The following is a 27,476-nucleotide window of genomic DNA, read 5'->3' on the forward strand; positions in this document are numbered from 1 at the left end:
ATATTTATTTTCAGTGTGATGTACGACTCAATGAATAAAAATACACCATTCTTATAGTATTTAAGTCTAGTAGTCCCGCGAGCGCAAAAAGAAAGATTGCAATAAAGCTACATGGTTTCAAATGCAGTTAACATCCGTTCGAATGTATGTTGTCTATCCTACTTTAATATATTATTAAAACAATGTCAAATATCAGAAGAAGGGTTAAATTATATGCTTTAAATGAAAACAAACAGTGGATTGATCGTGGTACTGGTCATGTCTCTACTCTCTTTGATGGGGTTGATCAACGCACGAATAATAAAGGAATAGTGTTAATTGTACGTTCTGAAGAGAATGGTGAGAGAGAATATTTTATTAACCTTCACCTAAATATTACAAGGTATATGAAATATATAATATAAAGGTATTAAATATAATGTTTCAAGATGATCGGTTTGTTTACTAGATTAGTTTAAAAAAAACAAAAAAACAAATACGTATGATTTGATAAGTTGTCACTAACAAATAAATTTGATTAATCGATTTTGAGAAATTGATACCTCTAATCAGTTTCGAATCCTTAAAAGTTTATTTTAGATAAATTTAAATTAGGTCAATCTCCTTAGAGTGTTAACTTAAGCTAGAGTGTGAGTTGAGTTATTTAGGCTATGCCTGTAGAAAGTAACTTTTAAAATATTTTTATGTATTTTAGTGGATATTTATTTAAGTTTTTAAAACCCAAGTACTAATATTCCTAATATATTTGTTGCTATGTGCAAGAAGTTATAACATCTATTTCTCTTGAGAAATGTTTTTGTGAAGTTTTGTAGTAAATTTATACGGAATTTCTATAAAATTAGTTCAATAAAGTTGCTTTTACATGTATTCACAAACTATAGAAATAAAAAATATTTTGACTATATTTTTGAATAAAACAAAAACAAAAAAAACAAAAATACAGAAAATTTTTTACTCCATTTTTATGTCATATTAAGTATCAAATATTTATTGAGCTGGTTCTATTACTTTAAAGTTATTTTTTAACAATTTATTTTTAAAACTGAAAATGAATTGCCATCAATTTACCACAATCCAAAATGATCTGAATATTTATCTCACGCATAGAAGAAATTGTATCCTGAACTATCTAGAAAAATCTTTTTGTTTTCTTGTTTAAAGAAGTTGAACATTTTCATGCAGTGCAGCTGGGATGCGTATTAGTTTTATTGACTCCATGATTTTTTTTCTAGTTGTAAATATTTTGTCAAGATTTTTTTCTATTGCTTTTATAGATGAAATAATTCAAGAACTGCTAGATACAACTAATTTTTAGACAAAAAGTTTTTATTACAGTCATGTAGGATTTATTTTGTATTGTCAAAGGTTAAAATTATATGTGTTATTTATTCTGTTTAAATGTTAAATTGTTTCTAATAAAAAAAAAATACTCCTAAAAAAGCTCCTGAATGTTTAAATAAAAAAAACACCAATTCAGACATCTTTGTTTGTAATTTACTGTGAGCATCTCTAAAAATCCTAGCCGGAGGCTTATTATTAAAATATCATGTGCATTTTAAAATAGTTTTATTTGCATTGCTTGTCATGGTTTGTTCCCATTGGAAAAAATATTTCCCTTATCAATTATTACTCCATCAGCCAACATATCTACATATATTACTAATAAATTTTACCAATTTTGTTTGCAGATCTTTTTTATTGCAAAATATTTATACAGACTTTAATACTATGTTAATTTAAGTTAAAAACATGTATTTTAGTAAACAAAAGAACAATTAGTGTACTAAAGTTTAAATAGAATTAACATACTTAGTTTCTTTTTTCTTATTAAGTTTGTTTTTTCTTAATTTTGAAATCATAAATTTTCTTTAAAGTTTTTATTTATTAAATTTACTAAACCTAATATTTTAATTATCTTTTGGAGCTATTTTATTTACTTTTTTATCTATATTTTTAAATATGAGGTTCTTTTTTGTTGTATCTGTAAAGTACTTGTTAACAACTGTATAAATATAAATAAATGCTAGTAATAGATTCTGATTAGTTTGCAATGGCATCAATAAGTTATATTTTTATTATGTTGATTAAAAAAGGATTGCAAAAGTTTTAAGCTATTTCAATTTTTAATAAATTAAAAAAAAAAGAAGATTTGAATAGTTTTGATAATTTTTTATTCATTATAAGACTGAAGAAGTATTCTAAAAGTTTATGGGTTTTTCAGCCAAAATGAGCATGAAAAAAAGTTGTTTTTGGTGGAACACCTTAAAAAATTTTGATTAAGAAAGCATTGTGTTAGTGGGTATGCTTCTGACAACAGAAATTTAAAAAAAAAGTTAAGTAAAAAAGTAGTTAGTAAAAGTAGTTAGTAAATAAAGTAATTAGATACATTAAGAAAGTAGTTAGTATGTAAAAAGTGAAATAAGTGAAAAACCAAGTCAGTGAAATTTAAAGTATATGTTTATTAATTACAACTAATTTAAAATAATTTATGTAAACCTACTATCGGCACACTATTTTGGGATTTAATTGTAGGTAATATAGTTTTATATTTATATTTTAGTATATTTTAATCTATAATTAATAGGATAATAAATATACTGCATCATGTCAAGTGGATTTAAAACACAGAATCTGCCACTTGTAATATATGTAAAACAACAATAATGTGTAAAGAATTTTCAACAAGTGGTCTTCTTCGTCATTTAAAATATCTTCATAAGGAAGTCGAAATTAAAGTAACGAAAAAAAGGCCAAACGAAGGCACAAATTTTGAAGTTAGAAATGCTCAACCTTAAATTACGTCATTTATAAAAAAGGAATCTTTACAAAAAAGTTTTTCAAAATTGGCGGCTGTAGATGGCTTTTTTATTAATGCTATTGCAAAATCTGAATTTATAAGAAAATTTTTATCTGATAAAGGAATGATATTGTCAAAAAACCCTTCACATGTAATGAATTTGGTAAAAAGTCAATACGATCTAGCAAAATAAGGAGTGGTTAAGGAAATGACTCTGCAAATTCAAGGTGGCTCAAAGTTCTCTATTTCGATAGACCAATACACATCTTTAAAAAATCATTGCTATTTGAATTTAAATGTGCATTCATTAACTAGGCTTTGGAACTTGGGCATGATTCGAATAGTTGGGTCGCTTCCAGCTAAAAAAATTATTGATATGGTTGAAAATAAATTATCCGAATAAATTTATCTACAAAGAAGCATAATTTCCACTGTAACTGACGGTGCATCAATTATGAAAAAATATGGAAGGTTAAGCGGGATGAAACATCAACTTTGTTATGCACATGGGCTACAATTAGCAGTTTGTGATGTTCTCTACAAATAATCAGTGATTTTAAATTCATTGGGTAGTGAGTGTAATGCGTCAGACAGTCAGAATTCTGATGAAAATAATAATGAAGATGATGAGTCTGAAGAAATCGATTTTATATCTTCAGTGGATTTACAGTCAAGCCAAACCAACAGTTTATTAAATTTACGAGATGTTGAGATCACTGGCGAATTATTAGGCCATATAAGTATTGCACAAATAATTCAAAAGGTCCGGAGAATTGTACTAATGTTTTATAAATCACCACTCAAAATTTTTACAAAAATATGTAAAATTTACATATAATAAAGAACTCAAGTTAATACTGGATGTAAAGACAAGGTGGAATAGTCTTCTTGCAATGTTGGAACAATTTATTTCATTAAAAACATTGATAGATTTTAAGCACAACAATATTAACAATATTTTGAAGGATGAATATTTAGTGGTGCAGACTGTAGTAATGGCGTTACAACCAATTAAATTGGGAATTTCCCTACTTGATGCAGAGGGTGTATTAGTGTTTATATTAGGTGTTTTGCGCAAAAAATAAAGATTGTTTTTCAGTTAAAATGCTGCAGTATGTGCAATAGAGAATTGTTGAAAGACGGAATAAAAATTTAGTTGGCTTGGTAAAATATTTAAATAATCCATCAAATTATAAACACAAATCAGGCATAGATTCTGTCCTTCAAGCTACGGCTAAAAAATTATTTTCTAAGCTATTTGTTGAGGATATTGATGGTGGTGGAAATTCTGCTGAAATTGAAGAATCAGAATGCAGTAATGCTGGGACTAAAACGTCGTTTATGGCCAAACCAAATTTGAAGACAACATCTTCAAATTTGGTTCATCAAATTTGAATTAACACTTCATCAAAAATTGGATGTTGCCATTACAAACGTTAGTCAAATTGAGAGTCCAGAAGATATATTATATAACGTTAAAAATATTACAAAAGAAATGGATATTTTTGATGCATTGAAAAAGCATACAAATAATTTAGAAAAATTGTATAATGCTCTATTATTTTGTTTTTAGAAATAATAGTATTGAAGCGTTTTTTTTTTTTTTTTTGTATTTGTTTGAATTAACACATTTCCCCCCACATTGGATAAATTCTTGCTTGTTACCTAATCCTGGGATCCCCGGAAATTAATCATTTTTGTCCCGGAATCCCAAGAATTAGACTTTTTACAGGAAATAAGAATCCCTAATGCCGACCTAACTGCTGACCTCAAAGTATTTTATATTGGTAAAAAATCGCCGGCCTCGTTTTTATGTTTCATGGTAACCCCTTTGTGTCAGATTTTTTTTGCCAACCTGATGCCTGTGGGCAATTGAAGATCAGATTTTTTTTATCAGTGTCAACTAAAGAGGAACCTAAATTCTCGAAACTTATTTGATTAAAAAAAAATTGTTAAATTAGTGTAGTTAATAGACAATGAAACAACTACAATTCACAATAGTCTAAATAGTGCTACGTTTGTATTATTTGTTTGTTGTTGTTTTTTGTTTTTGTATTCTTGTGTATTGTTCATTGGGCATTGTAGTGAATAGTTCATATTGTTATATATTTTTTGCGTTGTTTGCATTGTTATGTATTTTTTTTAGTTTAATGTTGCTAACTTTGTATAGTTAACTATTGTGTTTATAGAACAAGTGACTTATTATTTTTATTATTATTGTTGTTTTATCATTATTGTTGTTTTTATGTTTATTACTGTAAATATTATATTTGTTATTATCATTACTATTTTATACAAGGTTAATAGGTTTAGACCAAATGGTTTAAATCAATCGAAAAAATATTAATTCATACCAAACTTTTTTTTAAACAACTTTAAATTTTCAGCTAAAAAAGTAAACCAGGGTTTCTGAAGGAGATATAATATAAACTTATAGGTGTGCTGCTTATATGCTAAATCATTTAGCAAATGATCTTAACATTGAAAATGTGAGCAAGAATGTTACACAGATAATAAAATATATACGAAATATTCATCAAGCTGGAGCATATTTTAGAGAAAGTGGAGCAGCGAAATTAACAAAATGACTTTAGCAAATAAAGAATAAAAGGATAAAAAAAGAAGAACTTGTTACCAACATTCAAGTTGAAAGCCAAATCTGCTCCATTCGATAAAAGCCCTGTAGCCCTGATTTTATAATTATTTTTAATTATATATATAAAGATCTGTATTTTTGGTGTTTACTTAAGATTAGTAAAATTACTATTTGTAAATATCCATGAAAATATTTTTCAGAATATATGATTGATTAAAGAAATTTAGCATAGATAAATATTTTTAATTAAAAAATATTGTGACTACTTATTTAAATATTATTTAACATTTTCTCATAGGTCAAATATAACCGTTAATTAAATGCTTCTCAAGCACAGATATTTATATAAAATTGAAAATAAAAATTTTTAAAAATATACAAAAAAATTTAAAGAATTTATAGTTATGTTAAAATAAAACTAAAAAACTTTAATAACATATAAAAATATATTTATTAATCATTTTTGATTTAAAACATTTAAATAATATTGGATTTTAATGGTTTGTACAATGTGCAAATAGTTTTAGTATAACTTTTATTTGATTGATTTTTAAGATTACCGTGCATATTTTTCAGCCCTTTAGTAATATTTTAGTTTAGTTTTTTATATAAAATATTTATAAATTAACTGGTTTTCTAACAATAAATTAAATTATGTAAGTTTTGACTGTTATTATTTTTGCAGTCATAAATTTATTGATTTGTTTTTCATAAATTTTTTCAATATGATGGATTGACCCTTTCATTAAAATAGTGTTGACAGCTTTTACTGAGAATTTGAAGACCAGAAATATTTCTGGTACCACAATTCACAATCATTTAAGTTGCCCCTTGTTACTACTACTACTACTACTACTACTACTACTACTACTACTACTACTACTACTACTACTATATCAGTGATAATAAAAAAATTGTTATTATTTGCTCAGAAAAACTTTATTAGCTATTGAAAATAGTTTTTTTTTTGTTTTTTTGGTTAATAACTTTTTCTATAGAATGGTAATATTCTCACCAAAAGTAACAAAAAATACTATAAATAATTTTATTTTCTACTTCTAAAACCAAATATAAAATGGAATAATAAAAATCTTTTTGAAAAAACACTCACAATGAAACTATAGGAAAAAGTTTTTAAAAGATTTAGTGTGAAGCTAAAATGTAATTTAAAAAAGATTGTCAAAGTAAAGCCGAGATAAATTGTATATTTTCAATTGTTTGCATAAGCCAAAAGTGCTGAGTTTTTCAAATGATTGCCGTTTGAAAAAAAACCCAGCTAAATTCAGACCTTTTTAAACAGCTTTTTTGAGAGCTTTCATTTTTTGCACAAGCTTTCTGTTTATTTAAAAAAAAAAATTATTTTTAATAAAAGATTTTTTTTCAACTTATGAGAAATGTTTTATATTTAAATGTTTAATTACAGAGGTTGATATAACAATAGTTATGCAAGACATTAACACTCTTCTAGCCTGTGTTCAAAGACTCTTCATTGTAGTGACCAGTTAGTCAATTTGACTAACAAGATTTTTTTTAGCTGGTTGCTACCATTAAAAGAATTATTAGGAGGACTAGAGGGGTGCTGATATCTAGCATCTACTTTGAATTTTAAATAAGTTTTTGAAATTATGCATAATGAGTTGTTTTAATTATACTTTTATTTGCTTTTAAATTTATTTTTTTTTTAAATTAGGCAATGTTCTCCTTGAATCTCGAATTTTAACAGATACTGTTTATCAGAAACAACAGGTGACCTATTATATATAACAATAGTTAGGAAACAATGTTGTTTATATTTTTTTTTTAAAGAAAAAGTAAATTTTATTAAAATTGTAAATTTGTGTAATTTGATCTAATAGTTCAATAAAATCATTTGAAGTTTGAAATCAGTTATTGGAATTAATATCAAGTTTGAATGTGCAATTATCAAAGTTTCACTGGGTATGCAACCCTTATCAAAGTTTCAATGGGTATGCAACCCTTAAGGAATTTAATATTTAATCTTAAGTCAGTTTCATAGCTAACTATATTTTAAGTAAAAAATTAAAAGCTCTTGAATATAATTAATTAAAGATACAATTGAATATTTTAGTTGTGATAAAAAAATATACAATAGTATGTATGAATATATTAGGAGAAAATCACTTGTTAACTTTTATTTTTTGTGGTGTTTTGTCAATAAATACTCATCAGAAATGTATGTTCAAATTATTAGACTTTAACTTATACCAAAATTTAAATTAGAATGTGTAATAACTCTAATGTGTAATACACAATTATTAAGTATTAAGTAGTTAAGAATGTTTTGAATGTTGATGTCTTAACTACTGTAATATTTCATACATTTATGGACTATGTTTTTTTTTCTATTTCTGTTTTTTATATATATTTTTAATGGGAATTTTTATTGTTATTATGCAAGTTTATTTGTTTTCATTTCTACATTTAAAAATTAATTTTGAATTTTTATTTAATTAACATTCTTGGTTTGCATATTAACATTCTTGGTTATATGCATTCACTGTTTTGATGACAGACCAATTTGATATAAAATCGTCATTTTTTTTTTTAAATTTTTAACATGGAAGTGAGATCAAATGAGAAAAATGGCAATGGGTTTTGGTTTGTAAGTATTTTAAGTAGCCTATCAAGCTTAAACTTAAAATTACATGGATTTTTAAATGGTGGTTGGAGTTATGAAAAGATAGGCTAATTTAAAGTGCTGGGTGCTAACTTTTTTCCTATTTAAATGAGTATATACATAGCACAATATAGTTAAACAAAATTTTTTTTGATCATTTTTGAACCTTTATTCAATGTATATTTTATTTAAGCTTTTGCATATAAAGTAATATAGATAAACAAGTGGAATATATTGTTGTTGTATATTAATAATGCCCATCATTAGTCATCAATTTTTGCGAATACCAGCAGTTATTAAATTATGCTTAAGGGCTACTGCTAATTAATTTTGATGTTGTTTTTCTGTTATATATAATCCTTATTTCAATTTCTGTTTTATAAATACTATTATACTGTTATATACAAATTGAGACATGTGAAAACATACTTAGACATGTTTTTTTTTGTGGAAAAAAAGTAATGATGCAATATTTGATAATACCTTATTATGCTAAAAATAATGATTCTTGCTAAAAGGTTTTACAAGAGTTTTGTTTCCAATACATTGACAGAATATGATAATAGTTATATACCTGATGATGAAAACTTTATACCAGAAGCTGTAATTGATAATGATTGTGATTATAACGTTTATGATTCATCTGAAACTGATTCAGCTGATAGTGAAATAGATGCTTCTTGTGAAATCAATATAAATGGAACTGAAGACTATATAGAAAGAAAATAACACGGTTCAAAAAACATATCAAGCCATGAGTGTAAGTGGCATAAAAAGCCACTTAGTAAAATTTTTAATTCCTTGAAGATCCTTTTCCAGCTCTACCTGAATATTATATGACTCTATATCAGTATATCATACATTTTTTTGATAATGATCTAATTAATATAATGACAGAACAAACAAACATTTACAGTCTTTAAGAAACAGGCGCAACAATTGATGTCACTAATAGTTAAATAAAACAGTATATAGAAATAATGTGTGTGATGGCTATTATACAACATCCCAGTCAATGTATGTATTGGTCTCATAAAACTCGCATATCTATAATTGCAGATATTATGTCTATAAAAAGTTTTAAAAGTTTGTTTAAAAATTTGCATTTTTTGATCAATAGCATCAAATTGCAGAAATCATTTAAACTATTACAAGTTGTATAAAATCAGACCCGTCTTAGAAAGTGTCAAAGGAAGTCAATTGCAGTTGAGGAGAGTCACTCAATTAATGAGCAAATAGTTTTACAAAAGGATAGTCATCACTAAAACAATTTTTTTTAAAATCATGTCACTTTTTAAAAAACAAGGAAGAGGTAGTGTTGACTATGTAGTAGATACAAATTCTGGAATTACCATAATCTAGTGGTTTGACAACATACAACTTAAATCAAATTACTTGACACAAAAGAATGCAACAGCTGCAAAAAGATAGTGTAATAAGAATTTTATATATGTTGATTGCCCAAAAACAATTGAAAAGTACGACAAAAATATGGGCAGTGTTGATCTTGGTGACATGTTAACAGCAGATCGTGTAAAACATCACACTATTAAGTACTACATGCATATCTTTTTTTACTGTATTGGCATATCAATTACAAATGCATATCTTTTTTTACTGTATTGGCATATCAATTACAAACAGTTGATTGTTATATTATTGTCAGATGCATCAACTAAATTTTTTCAAAGAGAACCAGTTTACCTTAATTGCATTCCAAACAGAGATTTATTCTGTAAAGCTAAAAAATTTGCAAAACTATTATCTCAAGGTTGAGTATGTCTTTCAAAAAATTTAAAATTTCAAAAAAAAAACTGTGCGAAGGCAACCAATTATAACTGATCCTTCATTTGATAATAATGGATCAGTTATATCAGATTATACAACAATTCTCTGTACAAAATGTAAAATATATCTCTTTAACATATAAAAGTACTTAATTCAGGGTTCCCACTCCTCCTTAAAAACCTTAAATGTCCTTTAATAAAAACGACCTTTAAAGTCCTTAAATAACCGTGAAAAAAGTTAAAATTTGACTGCTCTCCTTAATTTCTCCTCTCTTTTTTTTTTTTTTTTTAATTTAGGAAATTTTATTAAAGTGAATGAATTATACTTATTATTATACTTATACTTATTAAGTAAGCAAATATATAATTTGTTGATAGTTTGCTTTATAACTCGGAAACACCAGCCTCGACAAACAAGGCTGCTGCGCAGAGAAATAAGTTGAGCGCGATACTACCAGGGGCGTGATGGGGATCGAACTCTGAACTTCTTGCTTTGAGGCAAGCGCTCTACCACTGCACCACTACCACATTAATATATTTATACATCAAGTAATATAATAATTTATAATAATTTTTCTGTTTACAATTAAAGTTTATCGAAAAAGATAAGATTCTGTTTTAAAAAGATATTCTTTTCTTAATTCTCCTTACTTTTTCTTTCAAGAAATTGTTGTTTGCGATCAAATCTCCTTAAATATTAGGAAAATATCTCCTTAAAATCCTTATTTTTAGCCTCGGTTTTAATAGTTGGAACCTTGTAATTTCTTCAACAGTTATCATAGAGAAATATGGTTTTTGAATTTATGTTTTGTTTTCTGATTTGATAAAAAACTTTTATATATTTGATATTTCAGCAAATATTATTAAAGCTTTGTAATATCATTTTACCCCTTCTATTAATGGGTATTGTTGTTATACAACAGCAATTTTTATGTCATCACAAGTAGTAAGTGACCAAGGCCCCAGCCTCAACTAAAAATGGAGTTTTTTTGCAAACCTAGCTTTCGCAAAGTTATAATATTTAGCAGGGGTTGATAGCCAAGATACTTTATGTATTAAAAATTTATGCATACATTTACTATTTATTAAATACTGGCGCAAAGCCCTATTTTTGAACAAAAATTTTTTTTTGATTGTTGGGTCTAATACTGATTATTGACACAAAAAATGCTTTTGTTTTTTTCATGTCACGTAAAAATACATGGGTGTACCCTCCGGTTTTTTCCTTGTTGCCCTGCAGGTGACTTTAATAGTTTTCATTTCTTACTTGAATCGTCCACTATAATAATCAGTAGTCTGGTATAATAATTTTCTTGGTATATTTTTTCTTGGGTGAAAATACTGAAGAAAAAAAATTTAAACGTCTTGCTACTATAATACGGCTGATAAGAAACGACTTAATTAGAAATAAATTGATTAATAAAAAAAAGTGAAATATTATAAACTGTTAAAAATATTGTTAAGTAACTTTAGTTGGAAAGAGATATTTGTAAAGAGATAACTTTAAATACAACTTTTAAAGATTGTCATTGTTATCGTAGTCGATATCTGTTTTGTGTCGTTTCTTTTTGTCAATCTTAATAAATTTTTCATTATGCAGAGCAAAATAACCACCACAAAGCTTTTTATAAAAAGAAAAAGATTCTAGCATTCTCTCTCAATCTTCAATCAAAATTAATTGAGTTGAATGTTTGATACATTATGTTTTTATTGCATTTCATTATGCTAAGACATTCCACAAGCATCATTAAGTGCATTCTAATAATGTTTTCTCATGTGCATCCTAATGTTTTTTATTACTTTTTATTAATAATTTTGTTTGACAAAGTTAAATTAAAAATTTATTTTACCAATGAAAAGCAAAAGAAATTATATGTTATTGATGATTTAACTGCCCAATCATGTGATTTTTGAATTTAAAAAAATTTAATTTAAAACTTATTTTAAACTAATAAGAAATGTGCTTCAAAATGCAACAACAACATTTAAAAAAACACTGCAGTTGCACTTAGAATTAAATCGGGTTTCTGCTTTTTTTTAATAACATTTAGTAAAATTATAACGCACCATAGTGTACTCATTGTTAAACAAAGTGTATACTATTTTAAATGTTTTTTAAAGTGTTTTTTTTTTTAAATAATCACAAGAAATAAAATCTTCGTATTCAAATATGGTTTTATTAATAAACACTAAGTACACTAATAAACACTATGAAACAAACTGCTGAACTAATAAACACTAAGTAACAAGCTGTCTTATATGATTAATCTGAGTCTGTGAAGTAATAATTTTTCAAACTGCTTCCATGTAGGTCGGGAAAAACAAGTCTTTATAATTTAAAATATGATTTTATTAATAACACTCTTTTGTAAGTAACAAACTGTCTGGTCGTCCTGCCGGGCTACTGACAGGCTTTTTTTTTATTTCAGTCCCCCTTCGAGAAAATGAGTTTTCCAGTTCCACCAGACAACCATGAGGGTACACCCCTGAAATAGCGCATGAAATAGTTAAAGTTGGTGGATAAATATTCTCACACTCTAATAAATTGCATTAAATTTTTAATGGAAATATAATTCAAATAAGCTACAGTTGTACAAAAAATGTCAAAAGAATTATAGAATTTTAAAAAATTGATAAATGATTTTCTACTAATTTACTGCTGCTCTAACCTTTTAGAAACATTGAACACTCTATTTTATATACAAATATTTGATATACAAGTATATCAAGTATATACTTATATATTTTATATATATATATATGTTGTATATAAAGTTTATATTTGTATAACTATATTTCAAATAAATTAAAAATTGCAAAACAAACGCTTTCTTTAAGTTTTAAATAAATAAAGTAAAAGCAGCAAAACAAATTTTTATTTAAATTCTAAATAAAATAGTCAAAATAAAAGCGGAAAAAATAATATTTTATTTAAATTCTAAACAAATTAGTTGTAAAAGTAAAAAAATACAACAGCAGAACAAATGTCTTATTTAAATTCTTAATACAAAAATTAAAATAAAAACAAAAAAACAAACATTTCAATGAAATTTAAAGTAGATAAGTTAAAAATGGAAAAAAAAACATTTTAATGAAATTTTAAGTACATAAGTAAAAAATGAAAAAACAAACATTTTTTATTAATTTTTAAATATAATAACTAAAATAAAAACAAAAAAAATGGTTTTAATGATATTCTAAATAAAAATGAAATAACGAACCTTTTAATTAAATTGTAAATAAAATAAATTCAAAAAAAAAAAAAAAAAAAGGAAAAATGAACGCTTTATTCAAATTTATTTTCTTTAATAAATAAAATTAAAAAATGGTAAAATGAATGTTTTATTTGGTTTCTCAAATATGAACCTTTTACTTCAATTGTAAACAAATCAATTGAAATAAGAACAGCAAAACAAATGTTTTTCATAAAATTTTAAATATTTAAATTAAAATAAAATTGGCAAAGCTAGTGTTTTATTTAAATTTCTCATAAAATATTTAAATTCTGCGTTTGTTTTCAAATTTTTAAGCAAACGCTGACTTTTGAAAGAAATAAAAATATTGCCTAATAAATGTTCACACTTAAAAATACACTTAACTCAAAAAGTACATTGAAATGCTGACTCAAATCTGGAGTAGTAAATAAAAACTAGCAATAAAAAAAGAACAAAAACTTTTCAAAAAAAATCGTGTTTTATATAACCAAAGCTGTTATAAATGATCATATCTATTACATAAAACCTAAGTTTTTAGCTCTACCAAATTTCATGCTCTAAATAATTATTTTATTAAGTTCTTTTTTTTTCCAAGTTGATATATTTTTGAATTAGTTTTTAACCTTTTTGCTGTTCTTGCTGTTGTTGTTTTTCGTTAATGCATTGTTTTTGTATAACAGTGTTTTCTCATCTAAGATCTGAATGCTAAATGTATTTCTTGCATCTGTTGAATTGCAAATAATTGTTAGTCTTGTGGCCCCTCATGCTTATATAAATGTGACTTAGTCTAAAAACTGTGAAATGAACATACATGTGTTTTAAGTTTTTAAGTCATTTATTAAAGTCTAAAAAAGATGTTTAATGTTTGTCATGATGTGTCATTTGTAATAGTTAAATTAGTCAAAGTTTAACCCATGATCTAGATCTATAACTAAAAACCCACTTTATCTGTCACTTTTTTTTATTGCATGATTTTTATTTATACAAAAATTGTAATAAGTTTGCATTATTTTATAGGAAACTCTTGTTGTATGGTCAGAAGCAAATAATGACTTTGCATTAAGTTTTCAAGAAAAAGAAGGGTGTGGGGATATTTGGGAAAAGATATGTCAGGTAACTAATAACATTATTCTGGTATTAAAAAATAGTAACATGCAGTTGTTGATAATGCAATCATCTCTGTTTACTGCAAACCTACGAAAAAGTGCTGGCCAAAGGCTCATTACTGTGCGCAATTTTCTAAATTAGACATTTTTCTATTACTTATGCTTGTTTATTGTATTATATTGTGTGTGTGTGTGTGTGTGTGTGTGTGTGTGTGTGTGTGTGTGTGTGTGTGTGTGTGTGTGTGTGTGTGTGTGTGTGTAGCCTTGATATGAGTTTTCATTAGGCAGCGCTATAGCGAAACATTTATATATCTTACAAACTTTGCATTATGATTTAAAAGTTTTAAAATTTAATTTATTGTTTATTTACATTTAATGTTTATTTACATTTTTACTTCTGTAAGGAAGTTTAAAAAGTCTTTGCATAATATAGTTATATTTGTAAAATTATATTTATGGAGGAGAAACATAATAAATTTATTTTAAATTACGTTAATAATGCAAGGCTCGAATTAAATGATCACAAATAGCGATACCGGAAATGTTTCTAGTCTATAAATTTTTAGGTTTTTAAAAACTGTGAACTCTGTTTTTATCACAAGTTCGATGGTTGTTATTCAATAAAAAATATATTGATCCTGAATTAAAATTTCATTATAAAACCATGTTATTACTATTACTTTTATTGTAAATTTTTATTATTTTTAAAAATTATGATTTAAACTTCAATATTTTAATTCATTTTTATAAATCATGAGATAAAACTTGAAAAATAAAGCATAGAGTTAGATCAGCAAATCACAACAGTCTTAAGAAATTTAGTGGTAATCAAATGTTTTAAATAAAAGTAATTGAAAAATAAAATATAAAAGACTTTTATACTCCCTCTGCTCCGCAATACCATTCTGATTTGCATTCAACTTAAAAAATTATTGGAAATTAATTATGTTGTTATTTTTTTATATAAAATTTTATTTTTTTTGTCAACATTTTGAACATTTAATGAATAATAATGAATAAAAATACTCTATTAGTTACCAGGTAATTCAATGCTAAAATTACTTGGTGTTTAAACACCAGGTAATTTTTTTAAACAAACAATAATTTAAAATGTGTAAGTTTTGAGTTTTTTTAAGTTTTATTTTTGCAATAGTAAATTTATTGTTTTGTTTTTCATTAGTTTTTGTAAAATGATAAATTAACTGTTTCATCAAAAAGTTTTCACAGTTTTTAATAAATTAGGAATTTGATGACCAGAAATATCGCAATTCACAATCACTTAATTCGAGCCTTGTGATGTTCGTTATTAAGGTTATTAAAAATACAAAAAATATTTTGTGAATTATTTTACTGTTATGATGAAAGTTGTGTTGGAGACTTTTATGATGATGAATTTTGTTAGTTTGCCTCTAGCTAAATGATTTTAAAGCAATTGAGTTTATAAGGTATTTAATAGCAGGATTTAATAGCAGTTTTCTTTTTCTTTGGCTATTTAGGTTCAAGGTTTTGATCCATCCGTTGATATAACACAAGATGTTGGTAACATGACAGATTCAGACATGCCTCAGGATGATGAAGATGGTTTGCATGTATCAAATAATGATGAAACCTTTGAAGAAGTTCAAGATTTTTCTGCAATTGAGCTTCCTTCATGTGAACTTAGTAAATTAGAAGTTATCTCAGAACTTTTTCAAAGTGTTCTCCCCTCACCTATAGGTAGAGATAAATTAGCGATAGCTATTGAAAATGACTCATATATTAAAAAACTTATTGACTTATTTCATATGTGTGAAGATTTGGAAAACACAGAAGGTTTGCATACATTATTTCAAATATTCAAATCATTATTTATGTTGGAAAAAAATGCATTGTTTGAAGTTATGTTTCAACCAGATATAATTATGGACATTGTTGGGGTGTTAGAATATGATCCTAGTAGAAAGCAACCGATCCAACATAGAGAATTTCTTAAAAAAACAGTTAAATTTAATGAGGTTATTCCTATTACTAATAAAGAGCTTTTGACAAAAATTCATACAACATTTCGTGTTCAGTATATAAAAGATATTTTGGTGCCTGCACCATCTTTATTTGATGAAAACATGTCTACCATGAATTCCTATTTATTTTTCAACAAAATTGACATTGTTAATATTATTCAGGTTTCAATTTTAGTTTTTAGTTTTTAAATTTATAAATAAACTGAATATATTTGTAATTATAAGTTTAACTATGTTAAATAAAATTTATTAAATATTTTCAAATATTAATATTTAAAATTTTAAATATTAAATAAGTTACTAAATAGTTATATATATATATATATATATATATATATATATATATATATATATATATATATATATATATATATATATATATATATATATACATATATATAAATATATAATACAGGAAGACCCTCATTTTCTTGATGAACTTTTTGCTAAACTAAAAGATGACGAGTCATTTGATGAAAAAAGAAGAGAAGTGGTAAGTTTCAAATTCTGTTTTTGAAAAATAAATGTTTCTATATAATTCACGTTTTGTGCTTTTTTAGTTAGATTATTTGTAAGTACGTGGTACCAAAGGCCATAAAAATAATATATTGCCTTAAAATAAAACATTGCACACAAAACATTACTAATATGTCACTGTTGATATTAGTATTATTATTTTATTAATATTGTTATTATAGATTGTTATAGAACAAAAATATAATTCTAAATAAAATGTTAGAATATTTAAGTGAATTGTTTGGTACACAAGTCAATGGATCAAGGCATGGAGTTAAAAACTAAAAAAATGCAGATCTATGTACACAGGTCTTCCTATATGACATAGTCTGATAATTTTGTGCATAGTAAATCTTTTCATACTTAGATAATTCCTGCTTAAACTGGAACTATTACTTATTCTTTATATTGTTAATATAGCCCATCAAAAGGTGAAGTTATTTAGCTATATGAACAGCAGAGTGTAGTTATTGCCAAATTTATTAGGCATAGGTGAATATTCTTTATTTTTTTCTTAGTCTGAACTAGTCAGACCTATCAGACCTTATGTAGTCCTCAACTCTTTTTCAATGCATTTAAATTTTTATATGCATTGAAAATGAATGTTACAAAAGATTTAGAAAAAAAAAATAATTTCAAGAATAGAATTAGATATTGCCAAATTTATAGAAATTCCAGCAAATAATACTTTTAAAGTTTATGAAAACGAACTACAAAATAAAGGCAGGTCTTACAAAAAGGTGTAGGCTGAAACCCAATAAAAAATAAATGTATTTTGGAACCCAATATAAAACAAATATAGGCTGGAATTCAATGTAAAATAAACGTAGACCGGAACCTGATGTGAAATAAATGTAGGTTGGAACCCATTGGAAAACTGTTACTACACAAACTTAAAAATAAAGCTATAAAATGATTAAAATCTCTACAAATTAGTGTTAAAATTTAAAATCTAAAGATTTGGGATTTCAAAATGATTAGCTTGAGTTGTTCAGTTTAGATTGTTTTAAGTCATCAACAGTGCTTCAACATTTTTTGGATTAAGTATGATGAAACAATTTTCATTTTGATTCTGAACATGACATTAGAAACATTTTAAACAAAATATTATTAAGGTTCCTTTTTCTATATGATATAAGTCTTTTTCTAACAATTTTGGAAGAGCAAGGCATTTTTTTTAAAATTAAATTCATTTTTAATTCAAGCAGCTAAAAATATAATATAACATTAAATTGATTTTATGTTATATTACATATTAAACAAAGAATTGATAAATAAAGCAATAAATTAATGAAATCATGAAAAAAAAAATCTGGCAAAGGTTACAAAATAACACGATCATTTCAAAAAAGTCTTAAATTTAAAATTAAATATTTTTAAAACTGTTTTAAAACTAAAGCATAAACAATAAAATTATTTTTTGCAATTAATTATCAATAAGTAGAAGCTTATGAAATGAGCTAAAATGCAAGATTAAAATAAAAAAGAATATCATAATATATTTTTAGACAAGTTATCACAAAACCAGAACTAAAATTAAAATCTAAAGTTATTTTTAAAAATAATTATTAAATAATATACAGCAGACTCTTCAGTCCCCTAATTTTTTCTTAAATGGCTTTTAGTATTGATTCACAAGTAATGAGCAAATAGTTTTTACAGCAAATACACTGAATCATTTTTTCATATCCTTTATTAGGCTAAATACAAACAGTACACATTAAAAATTGCAGAACTATTTTCACATTTACAAACTGTCTTGTCTAAATATGCCTTTGGAAATAATGTGAAATGCTTAACTTTAAACAATTGCGCATATGGTGGTGCATTGCAAATTGATTGTAGTAAATTGAAGCAATATTTTCTTTTGCATGAACAAACTTTTTGTTTTCTGTATTATCGATTTTAAAATAAAATGGTTTAACCATGTCTACTTTTTAGGGCTGTACGTGTTTCTGGGTAACTACTAATAGATACATTTAAATCAGTTTAAATTTAAATGCTTCTTGGTGTTCAATATTAGTATTTTTGTTTTGATATGGGTAATAAGATTTTTGGTGAAAAGCGTTTATGTCTTATGAATTTCACCAGTTTTTTTGTAGCATAAAACAAAAGAAAATGCATAAAATAGAGTCATCTTTGATTTCAGATGTGACATGTTCAGCCCATAATTATAAAAATAACTGATACAAATCATTAAAAAAAAGTTTATTAATAAATGATAATGTACATTTTAGAAAAAATAAAGGAAAATTTAAAAAATATCACAAAGCAATTAGATTATCTTATCCCAGTCATTCATTTGGGTTTTATTATACTTGCCTAAAGTCCCTTGAAATTTTAACTCGTGTGTTTATGTTGACTGTTATTTTGTAGATGATGTCACAGAATGTTTATTAATTAGAAAATTTTATTGTAAGGCTATATATAAAAAAATTAAAAATAATTTAAAAATAGTTTACATAGCATTAAAAAGACTAAAGTTTTACAGTTTTTTTTTTAGTTTTAACCCCATTTGCTAGTTCCCTTTCTTTGATCAGTAATTAATTTTTTTGGTGGACTATAAATATGAAAGGTGTTGACCAAAGCAGCAGCTACAGCAACATCAATTTTTTAAGGCAATGCTCTAGCAACAATCCATTTGGTGAACAAATCTGTTATTGTTAGAACATGTTTATTTGTATCTAGGCTTTAGTTTTTTGATGTTTTTTTTCCTCAAGTAACTGGGTTAGAGCTGTAGAAACAATATTAGCTTTGCCATTAGTTTGATATACATAACCCAGGACTTATTATTAAGGAGAAAAACAATTGACGTTTTCCTCAGTTTTTCTTGATATATGTTTCTTGTCTAATTTTTTTTTTTTTCATTAAAGTTGCATTTTTTGCATCATAACCACCTTTCTTATTGTAACAATTACACCTGTCATATTGAAGTAATTGTTGCTGAAAACCAAACTAAAGAGAAAGTTTAAAAAAAACACTGTAAAATTAAAAATCTTAACAAATCTTAACAAATTAAAAACTTGACAAATCTTAACGATTGTGAAAATAAATAGAAAATAAAAGTTATTGAGTGCAAATTCTTTTGGTAGAACCTTTTTATTTTTTAGATGTTTAAAGTAGACACAAGAAAATTATCAAAGTTTTTAAGTAATTTTTTTTGAAATTTAAATTAACTTTAAAACTTTTATCTTCATTAAAATTTATCGAAACACTTAAAAAAAGTTAAAAAAGAATTAAATATGTTATTTTTATAGCATACTTTTTTTCAAGTTTATCATTTATTTATTTTCTCGTTTGTTAAGATTTATTTTCTTTTTTTCAGTTAATGCTATGTTTTTGTTTTTTCTTTAGTTTACTTTAATTTTTTCAGCACACTTTTAAAGCATGTGAGTTGTTGAGACATGCAAAGAGCTGTGCCCAAGTTATCGAAACAATTATATGCATGGTCAAACAAGGTGTGTGACTGCACGCGCCTGCTATGGAAGCTTTGATAGTACAAAATGTAGCATTAACAATAGAGGCAGTTGCTTTACTTGAGAAATCACCTTTGCTTTTGCTGTTTGTTGAACATCTCTTACTTGATTTATAAAATAAAGTTGTCACACCATCAGTACTCAACATTCATGTACTTGGTTTCATCAGGTCTGAACTATAATCAGGACTTTTGGAAATTTTTCTCTTTTGTTTTGTTCTCATCTTCATTAAAGTCCACATTATTGGAAGCAGCAGTTTCAAACTGTGGTTCTCGCTGGTGATGTTACAGTGATAATGCTATATTAAAACTGTTTCAAAATAAATTATAAAATAATGTTAAAAAAGCAATTATCCTATAGTTTTGATAAATTTCTAATAAAAGATGGCTTTTATATGTCTACCTTTTAGACTCAATTTTATTAGCAAATAATAAGGAAGTCATTGTGTTGCTAAACTTTTTTCAATGTTGTAACTCTAGAAATTTTTTGATTGTACAGCATGAATACAATATTAACTTCTTTCACTGATACAATACATAACTTCTTTCACTGAAAGATTTTTCACTTTTTTGTTAATATAAAGGCGTATATTTATTATTTATATTTTAGCATTGAATAAAGAAAATTGGCTTAACTTGAACTAATATCTCAAATCAGTCAAAGTTTGACTTAACTGGAATTCCCTTTAGTCAAACATTCGTTAAGTTAAGCTATTTTATTTGGTCTCTTGGAGATTGGAGTTATTGTAAATTAGCTGTAGTTGTTAATCTAAAAAAAGTTTAATTTATCAATACAAACAAAAGTTGTTTAGATTTTTGTAAAATGTCACTTTTTCAACTGCATTGTTTTTTAAGGGCATTTACTTTATTAATTCAAAAATATGATACAGTGATCAGACTGGAGAAAAATATTTTCAAATTGGTCTTATGTTGAGGTTTTAATGTTGTTTTATTGAAGCACAAAAATTTATTTTTATTAGTACATAAAACTTCTTTTAAAAGAAGTTTTATGTACTAATAAAAATAAATTTTTGACATAATACAACTTTGCCAATTCTATTTATAACTGTTCTAAGTAAGTTCTAACTGTACTAAGTAATCCATAACTTTTTCTAAGCCATAAATAATTCTATATTCTATCAATACAAAGTGACCCTTAAATCTTTTTTTTTTTTATTTATTTATTTATTTATTTTTTTCGCTTTGTTTACTTAAGTTAAAAACACAATAGCTTTTTTAACAACCAATAAAAATATGTATTATGTGTACATTAATTTGTTATTACATATGTGTAATATTTTTTTAGTACTTCAGCACAATAATTTGTTAGCATTTGTGAGTACAGCATACATTTTTTTTCTTTTTTCTTTTGATGTTTAGGTACTTTTGTTAAAAGAACTCTGTAATCTATCGCAATCAATGCAGCTGGAAAATCGTGATAGTTTTTTACAAGTAAATTTTATATTTTTAATTTTTGTTTTGTTTTTAGTTTTAACATAAACACTTAAATGTATTATAAAACAGTCTTTATAAGGGATCATCCATAAAGTACGTACGCTTTTATAATTGACAAAAGATCAGTTATAAAAGTATGGAGACACTAAATTAAAAAAAATGTCATAAAATGTTGAGTTAGAGGTTAAAAGCGTAGGTACTTTTAGGGAGGTAGAGAGTACTCAAAAAAGCGTATAGCAAAATGCGGGGTTAAAAAAAGCATATGTACTTTATAGACAACCCGTAAAGTAATAACTATTTTTTAATGTTTTGTTTCTACAACCATTGCAACTTGATTACTGTGGCAAGTATTGATATGAATATGATTGATTAATAAATGTAAATAATAACCGCGTTCAACACAATGATTTATGAAAAATGTTAAATCTTGACGTTTTCCATATAATTATTGCAGGGGGAAATACAATTATTGCCGGGGGTAAATTGTGATTTTCATTTTTTTATTTAGTTAAACTTATATACGTTTTAACTTACATATAAATATAATATAGTTTATTTTATAAATCTAAATATAAGAATTAAAATTCTAAAGAAGAAATGAGTATTAATTAAAAAAATTTTAAAAATGACAATTAAGAAATGAGTACCATTCACTTTAATATTAAAAAATATTTGAATCGTTCAAAAAGCGGGAAACATTTGTGGTTCGTTTTTTAAATTCATTTAGTGATAGTGCATTGATCACATTTTATGACAGTGTTTCACATGATGACAACTTTAAGATGATGTGAGCTGTTCTTGACAAATTAGGATTCAATTCACTGGCTGTGACCTTATAAGTTCTATGTTGTGACCTAAAAAACTAGATGCTAGATGTTTCTCTGGCATTAGAGTTTGCTTTAGGCTTTTAAACATTTTAAACTCCTCCATAAGTTTGCTTTGGAAACTGTTGGGTTTTAGTGATTGTTGTCTAAACAGTACTTTATAATCAGTTAAATGATTTCCATTAAATTATTTTGTTTACTGTTATTTTAAACTTGCTTGCACATTTTTTTTTTTTTAAGGGTTAAGACATCAGTTAAATTTTTTTTGTGTGTGAATGAGTTGAGTAACATAAACGCTGTTTATATGATGTTACTCATCATATAAACAAACATTTAAAAATTCTTCTGTAATGACAAATATAAATATATTTGTCATTACAGAAGAATTTTTAAATGTTTTTATTTGCTTATGCATTAAATTTATTTTTCTTAAACTTTCACTTAATATCTTATATGGTATTTCAGTATTATTTTATATTATATATTATTATATTATATATATTTATATTATATATTTCAGACAGTGAGTATTTAGCATTTTGTTGTTGTTTCTGTATTTTGATGTAAATTTTTAATTTCATTTTTAATTTAACGTTTTAGATTCTTCTTGATCGTAAGCTTTTTTCTATCTTGAAACCTCTTCTGGTAATTTTATTGGTTTTTTTTACTTTTATTTTAGTTCATGTTTCATATTATTTGATAATAAAATTTTATTATATTTTATTTTAAATCTTAATAAAATTAATCTTTAATATTGTAAATTTTAGGTTTTAAAATAGCTTTTAGATAATTAAATGTGAAGTTCTTTTAATTATTTAAATAATTGTTATTTTTATACTCATTTTTTATTTTAAGTTTTGAAACCAAAGGTAGCTGATTTTACTAACACTAAGTTATTTAATATTAAATATTTATAAACAGAATTTATTTAAATGCATGCATATATTTATAAAATTATTAACAATATTTGCAAGTAAAGCCTCAATAGATATTGCTTTTGGTGATTTAATAACAATCAGTTCATTGGTCTGCAAATTGGTGTATAGTTTTACCAAAACTTTCAAAATTATTTTATTTTAAATGGTGGCCAAGTTATGAAATAAAAATGCATTGTTATAAAGCCAGTCATTTAGATGTAGAATGGGATTTCAACAACACTGTTAAAGGTTACGCAGCTAAATTAATTACACACTTGTTTAATAGAATATTGTAACATGGCATCTTATAGTGCGCATTATTACCTAATTGTAACCTCATTAAAACCATTTTATATAGGATAGAAAAAAAAAACAGAAATATATTATCATGTTAGTTAATCAACTCAGAAATAAGTTGCAGAAAATTTGGTTGGTTATGAAAGTTGTACATCCAATTAAATGAGTCTTCAACTAAAATAAGGATGTCGCTTGAATAAAAAAAATTGTTACCTGATTGTATTTTTACTTGTTTTTTCTTGGTGCTTTTAAATATTATGAATTGTTCATTTTAGTTTTACTTTGAGTTTGATAAATTAATATTTATGGCTATTTCTTTGTAAATGCTAGTATAATCAGTTATAAATAAATTATAAATGAAATAATATTCAACCATTATAGTATTATAGGAAACCATTATAATAAATACGAGTTTTCAGTTTGGAGATTTTCTTTATATGGAGTTCTTAATATTTTGGGAACTCCAGAACGAAGCCCATCTAAAAATAGAGAATCTTTGACTCTGAACCCTGGATATTTTTTATGTATTTTTACTCATTATTATTAATATATATATTTTTTCATTATTTTTTCTAACAGAATTAGAGTCATTAACAATTGCCTTTGTAAAATTGTTATAAATGCACTTAGTATAAAATTAATAAGGTTTTTATTTAAAATGTTGTTCATTTGTTTTGGTTGTAAATGTTTCACTTTGAATGAATATCATTCTAATTTATAATTTTTCTGATTGTTCAATGTTTTTATCTTTATGATTTGTAATTATTTGATGTTATTTTTTTAATTTAGAATTTAGATGATCAAATTATACAAAGTGCTGTTATAGATATAATTTATTGTATTGGTGACCACAACCCTGCTATGATTCGCAATTATCTTCTTAGTGAAGCAAGCATAGATGACGAGGTTTAATATAAATAAAATGTTTAATGTATTGTTCTCTTTATCGAAAATATTTTTGAAAATAACGTATTTAAATTTTGTAATAATAAGTGTTGTTTTTTTAAAAAAAGATTTTTTCATTTGCAGGAGTCAATGTTGTTGAATGTCTTTATTGTTTTATTATGTTCAAAATCATTTTCTTCAAACGGTATTTATTTATTTCCTTGATATCAACTTTTTGTAATTATTTTAAAAATACTTAAAAGTATAAAAAACAATATTATAAATGTATAATAAAATATAAAAAGTAAAAATGTAAAGACCGTATAGTAAAAAAATGTAAGATCATAAAGTTTTTAGGCTAATTATTTTTCTATAAATTTTTCAATTTTTTAAAACCACCATTAGAAAATTTTTTAATTTTAAAAATATACTAATTGCAAGTACTTTATTATATTGGTTAATTTTTTTCATATTACTCAGTAATTACCCATTCATAAAATAGCAGGTGATTTGATCTGACAAAAAAATCTTTTGTTTTCTTGAAATAACTTTCTGTTGTTTTTGTTAGACAAAATGATAAATTGCTGTTTTTTAAGTGTTCCAAAAGATCATGAAATTAAGATTTTAAAGCATACAAAATATATATTTTATTATTATATATAAAACTAAAGATTATCATGCCACCAATTTTGTTTTAATCTTTTTCATAGGTATTGATGTTACGCTTATGCATCTAATAAAAAACCTACTCGACACAGATAATATGGGATTAGGACCAAATGTATATTTTAATTATAAATTTTTCAATATTTTTTTTAGTATGTATCTCAATATTTAATTTAAATGTATTGTATATGTGTGTGTATGTGTATACACACACACACACACACACAAATTCACACACGGATATAATTTAGTTTTAATCGTTTAGAAAATGGAAAAAGCTGAGTTCTTAAGCTATTTTTATCGTCACTGTGTTCATATACTTACAGCTCCTATATTTGAAGTCACTAACGGGAACGAACTTACTGGAAAAGGTAAATTACTTATCTCTTATTTATCTGGGTTTTTTTTTGTGTTTTTTTTTGTTTTGTTTTTTTTCACTTAACTGTTAACTATATAACTATGAGGTACTTTTTTTAAAAAGACGACTACGAACGCGCAGTTATTCTTGATCATGTGATTGACCTTTTAACATTTTGTGTCGTTCACCACAGTCATCAAATACGATCTCATATCCTTGGTAAAGATATACTGAAAAGAGTTCTCGTTCTTATGCAGTCTAAACATAAGTTTCTTGTTTTGGGTATGTTATTGTCGCTTACTTTTTTTATTTTGTGTCAGTTTCAAGTCAAAATAATAGCGGGCAAATTAAATAATAGTGGTACAATTTTAAAAATATAAAAATGTTTTTTTTTAAATAAATTTTTATTTATTTGTTTATTTCTTTTATTATCTTTTTTAATACTTTGTATTCATATATTGTAATTTTTATGTTTAATACAATTTTTGTTGCATTTAGCTGCGCTAAGGTTTTGCCGGAAGATAATCAATCTTAAGGATGAATTATACAATCGTTACATTACTGTTGGAAAGCTTTTGAAACCTGTTGCTGATGCATTTATAAAAAACGGAGAGCGTTATGACATGTTGAATTCTGCAATCATTGAGTTATTTGAATTTATTAGAGTGGTGAGTGCTTATAAAAATTCACATTAAGTGTATTTTGATTGCTTCATTTATATTTTCTGTTTTTCTTTTTCTTTTTCTTTTATAAGGAGGATATCAAAACATTAGTTACATATTTGGTTGAAAATCATTATGAGGCGTTTGCAAATGTAAATTACGTTGGAACATTTCAAGGTCTGAAAGTTCGGTATGACCAAGATAAAGACAGAGAAGAGAATGCTTTTGGGAGGTTATTTTATTCTTTTTTTAGTTATTTTGAATGCTTTTATTCTTTCTTAATAATCGTTTCCTATTTTAAATAAGACAGATTTATTTTAGAGATGAAAAAGTTTCTGGTATTATACATTCAAGTGATGGTGTGTGTAAAAAACGCGATGATCGCGTACTTGACGAGTACGAAGAAAATTGGTTTGATGCCGAAGACGACGAATCAAACGTAACAACTAACAGTGAAGTTAATAATGCAATGAAACCTTTAAACTCGAAATTAAAAGATGTTGATCTATTAGATAATATCCCATCATTAAATAGACCCTCAAGTCCCCAAAAGTTAAGTCAAAATAATACAAAAAGTGGTCCCAATAGCCCACAAAAGAATGTACTTTCTGAAAATTCACGAAAAGGTAGTCCTGAAGTTCATAAAAGTGGTCAAAAAATTCTTCCAGATTCACCAAGGCCAACCAGTCCTATTAGCCATAAAAACCTCGAAGAAAGGTTCTCGACAAACAAGCAATTACCAGGCTTAAATAACAAACCTTTAATGAACATAAAAATAAACACTGGTATACTTAATTCTTTAATTGAAAATCATAGCAATGATACGAACAATAAATCTTTAAATGATAAAATTGACGAGATTAAAGAATCGACTTCGTTTCCGCCGAAGACAAATTCAGTATATTTTTTAATTTTTAATTCATTTAAAGTGCTAGTGTTGTAATTACTATTCCTTAAATGCATTTTGTTTTTTTTGTAGCTTCTTACCAGTCTCGTTGATTATCCCGATGACGACGAAGATGATGAAATAAATTTACCGGACGAAGATGTAACTGTGTCTCCCTGCAAAAGACAGCGAATCGGATCAACATGATTAACTAACAGAATCAACTAAAATTTACCGAAATTAATACCCTCTAATTATAGAGATACCGCTCGTTGCCATGGTTTACCGCTTTTTGAAATTTGACACGTTCTCAAACTAATTTGACAACAGCAGTTTCAAAACGAAACTTCTCATGAAGATTTTGTAAAATTTGGTATAGAAATCACCTTTCCAAAA

The 27,476-nt window shown here is 25.3% G+C and overlaps 1 protein-coding gene across 1 annotated transcript; it reads left to right on the plus strand.

Annotated features, from left to right (window-relative positions):
- On the plus strand, nucleotides 1-27,476 carry LOC100212793 (serine/threonine-protein phosphatase 4 regulatory subunit 3B). The gene is made up of 16 exons (XM_065805819.1): nucleotides 1-339; nucleotides 7,084-7,139; nucleotides 14,051-14,146; nucleotides 15,636-16,301; nucleotides 16,555-16,632; nucleotides 21,511-21,582; nucleotides 23,010-23,054; nucleotides 24,413-24,529; nucleotides 24,653-24,713; nucleotides 25,219-25,289; nucleotides 25,440-25,545; nucleotides 25,656-25,814; nucleotides 26,031-26,200; nucleotides 26,287-26,426; nucleotides 26,516-27,092; nucleotides 27,174-27,476. Exons 1-16 carry the CDS (start codon nucleotides 183-185, stop codon nucleotides 27,285-27,287), a joined length of 2,685 nt encoding a protein of 894 aa, XP_065661891.1. The 5' UTR covers nucleotides 1-182; the 3' UTR covers nucleotides 27,288-27,476.

Source organism: Hydra vulgaris, chromosome 09, assembly GCF_038396675.1.
Source record: "Hydra vulgaris chromosome 09, alternate assembly HydraT2T_AEP".
Classification (NCBI taxonomy): Eukaryota; Metazoa; Cnidaria; class Hydrozoa; order Anthoathecata; family Hydridae; genus Hydra; species Hydra vulgaris.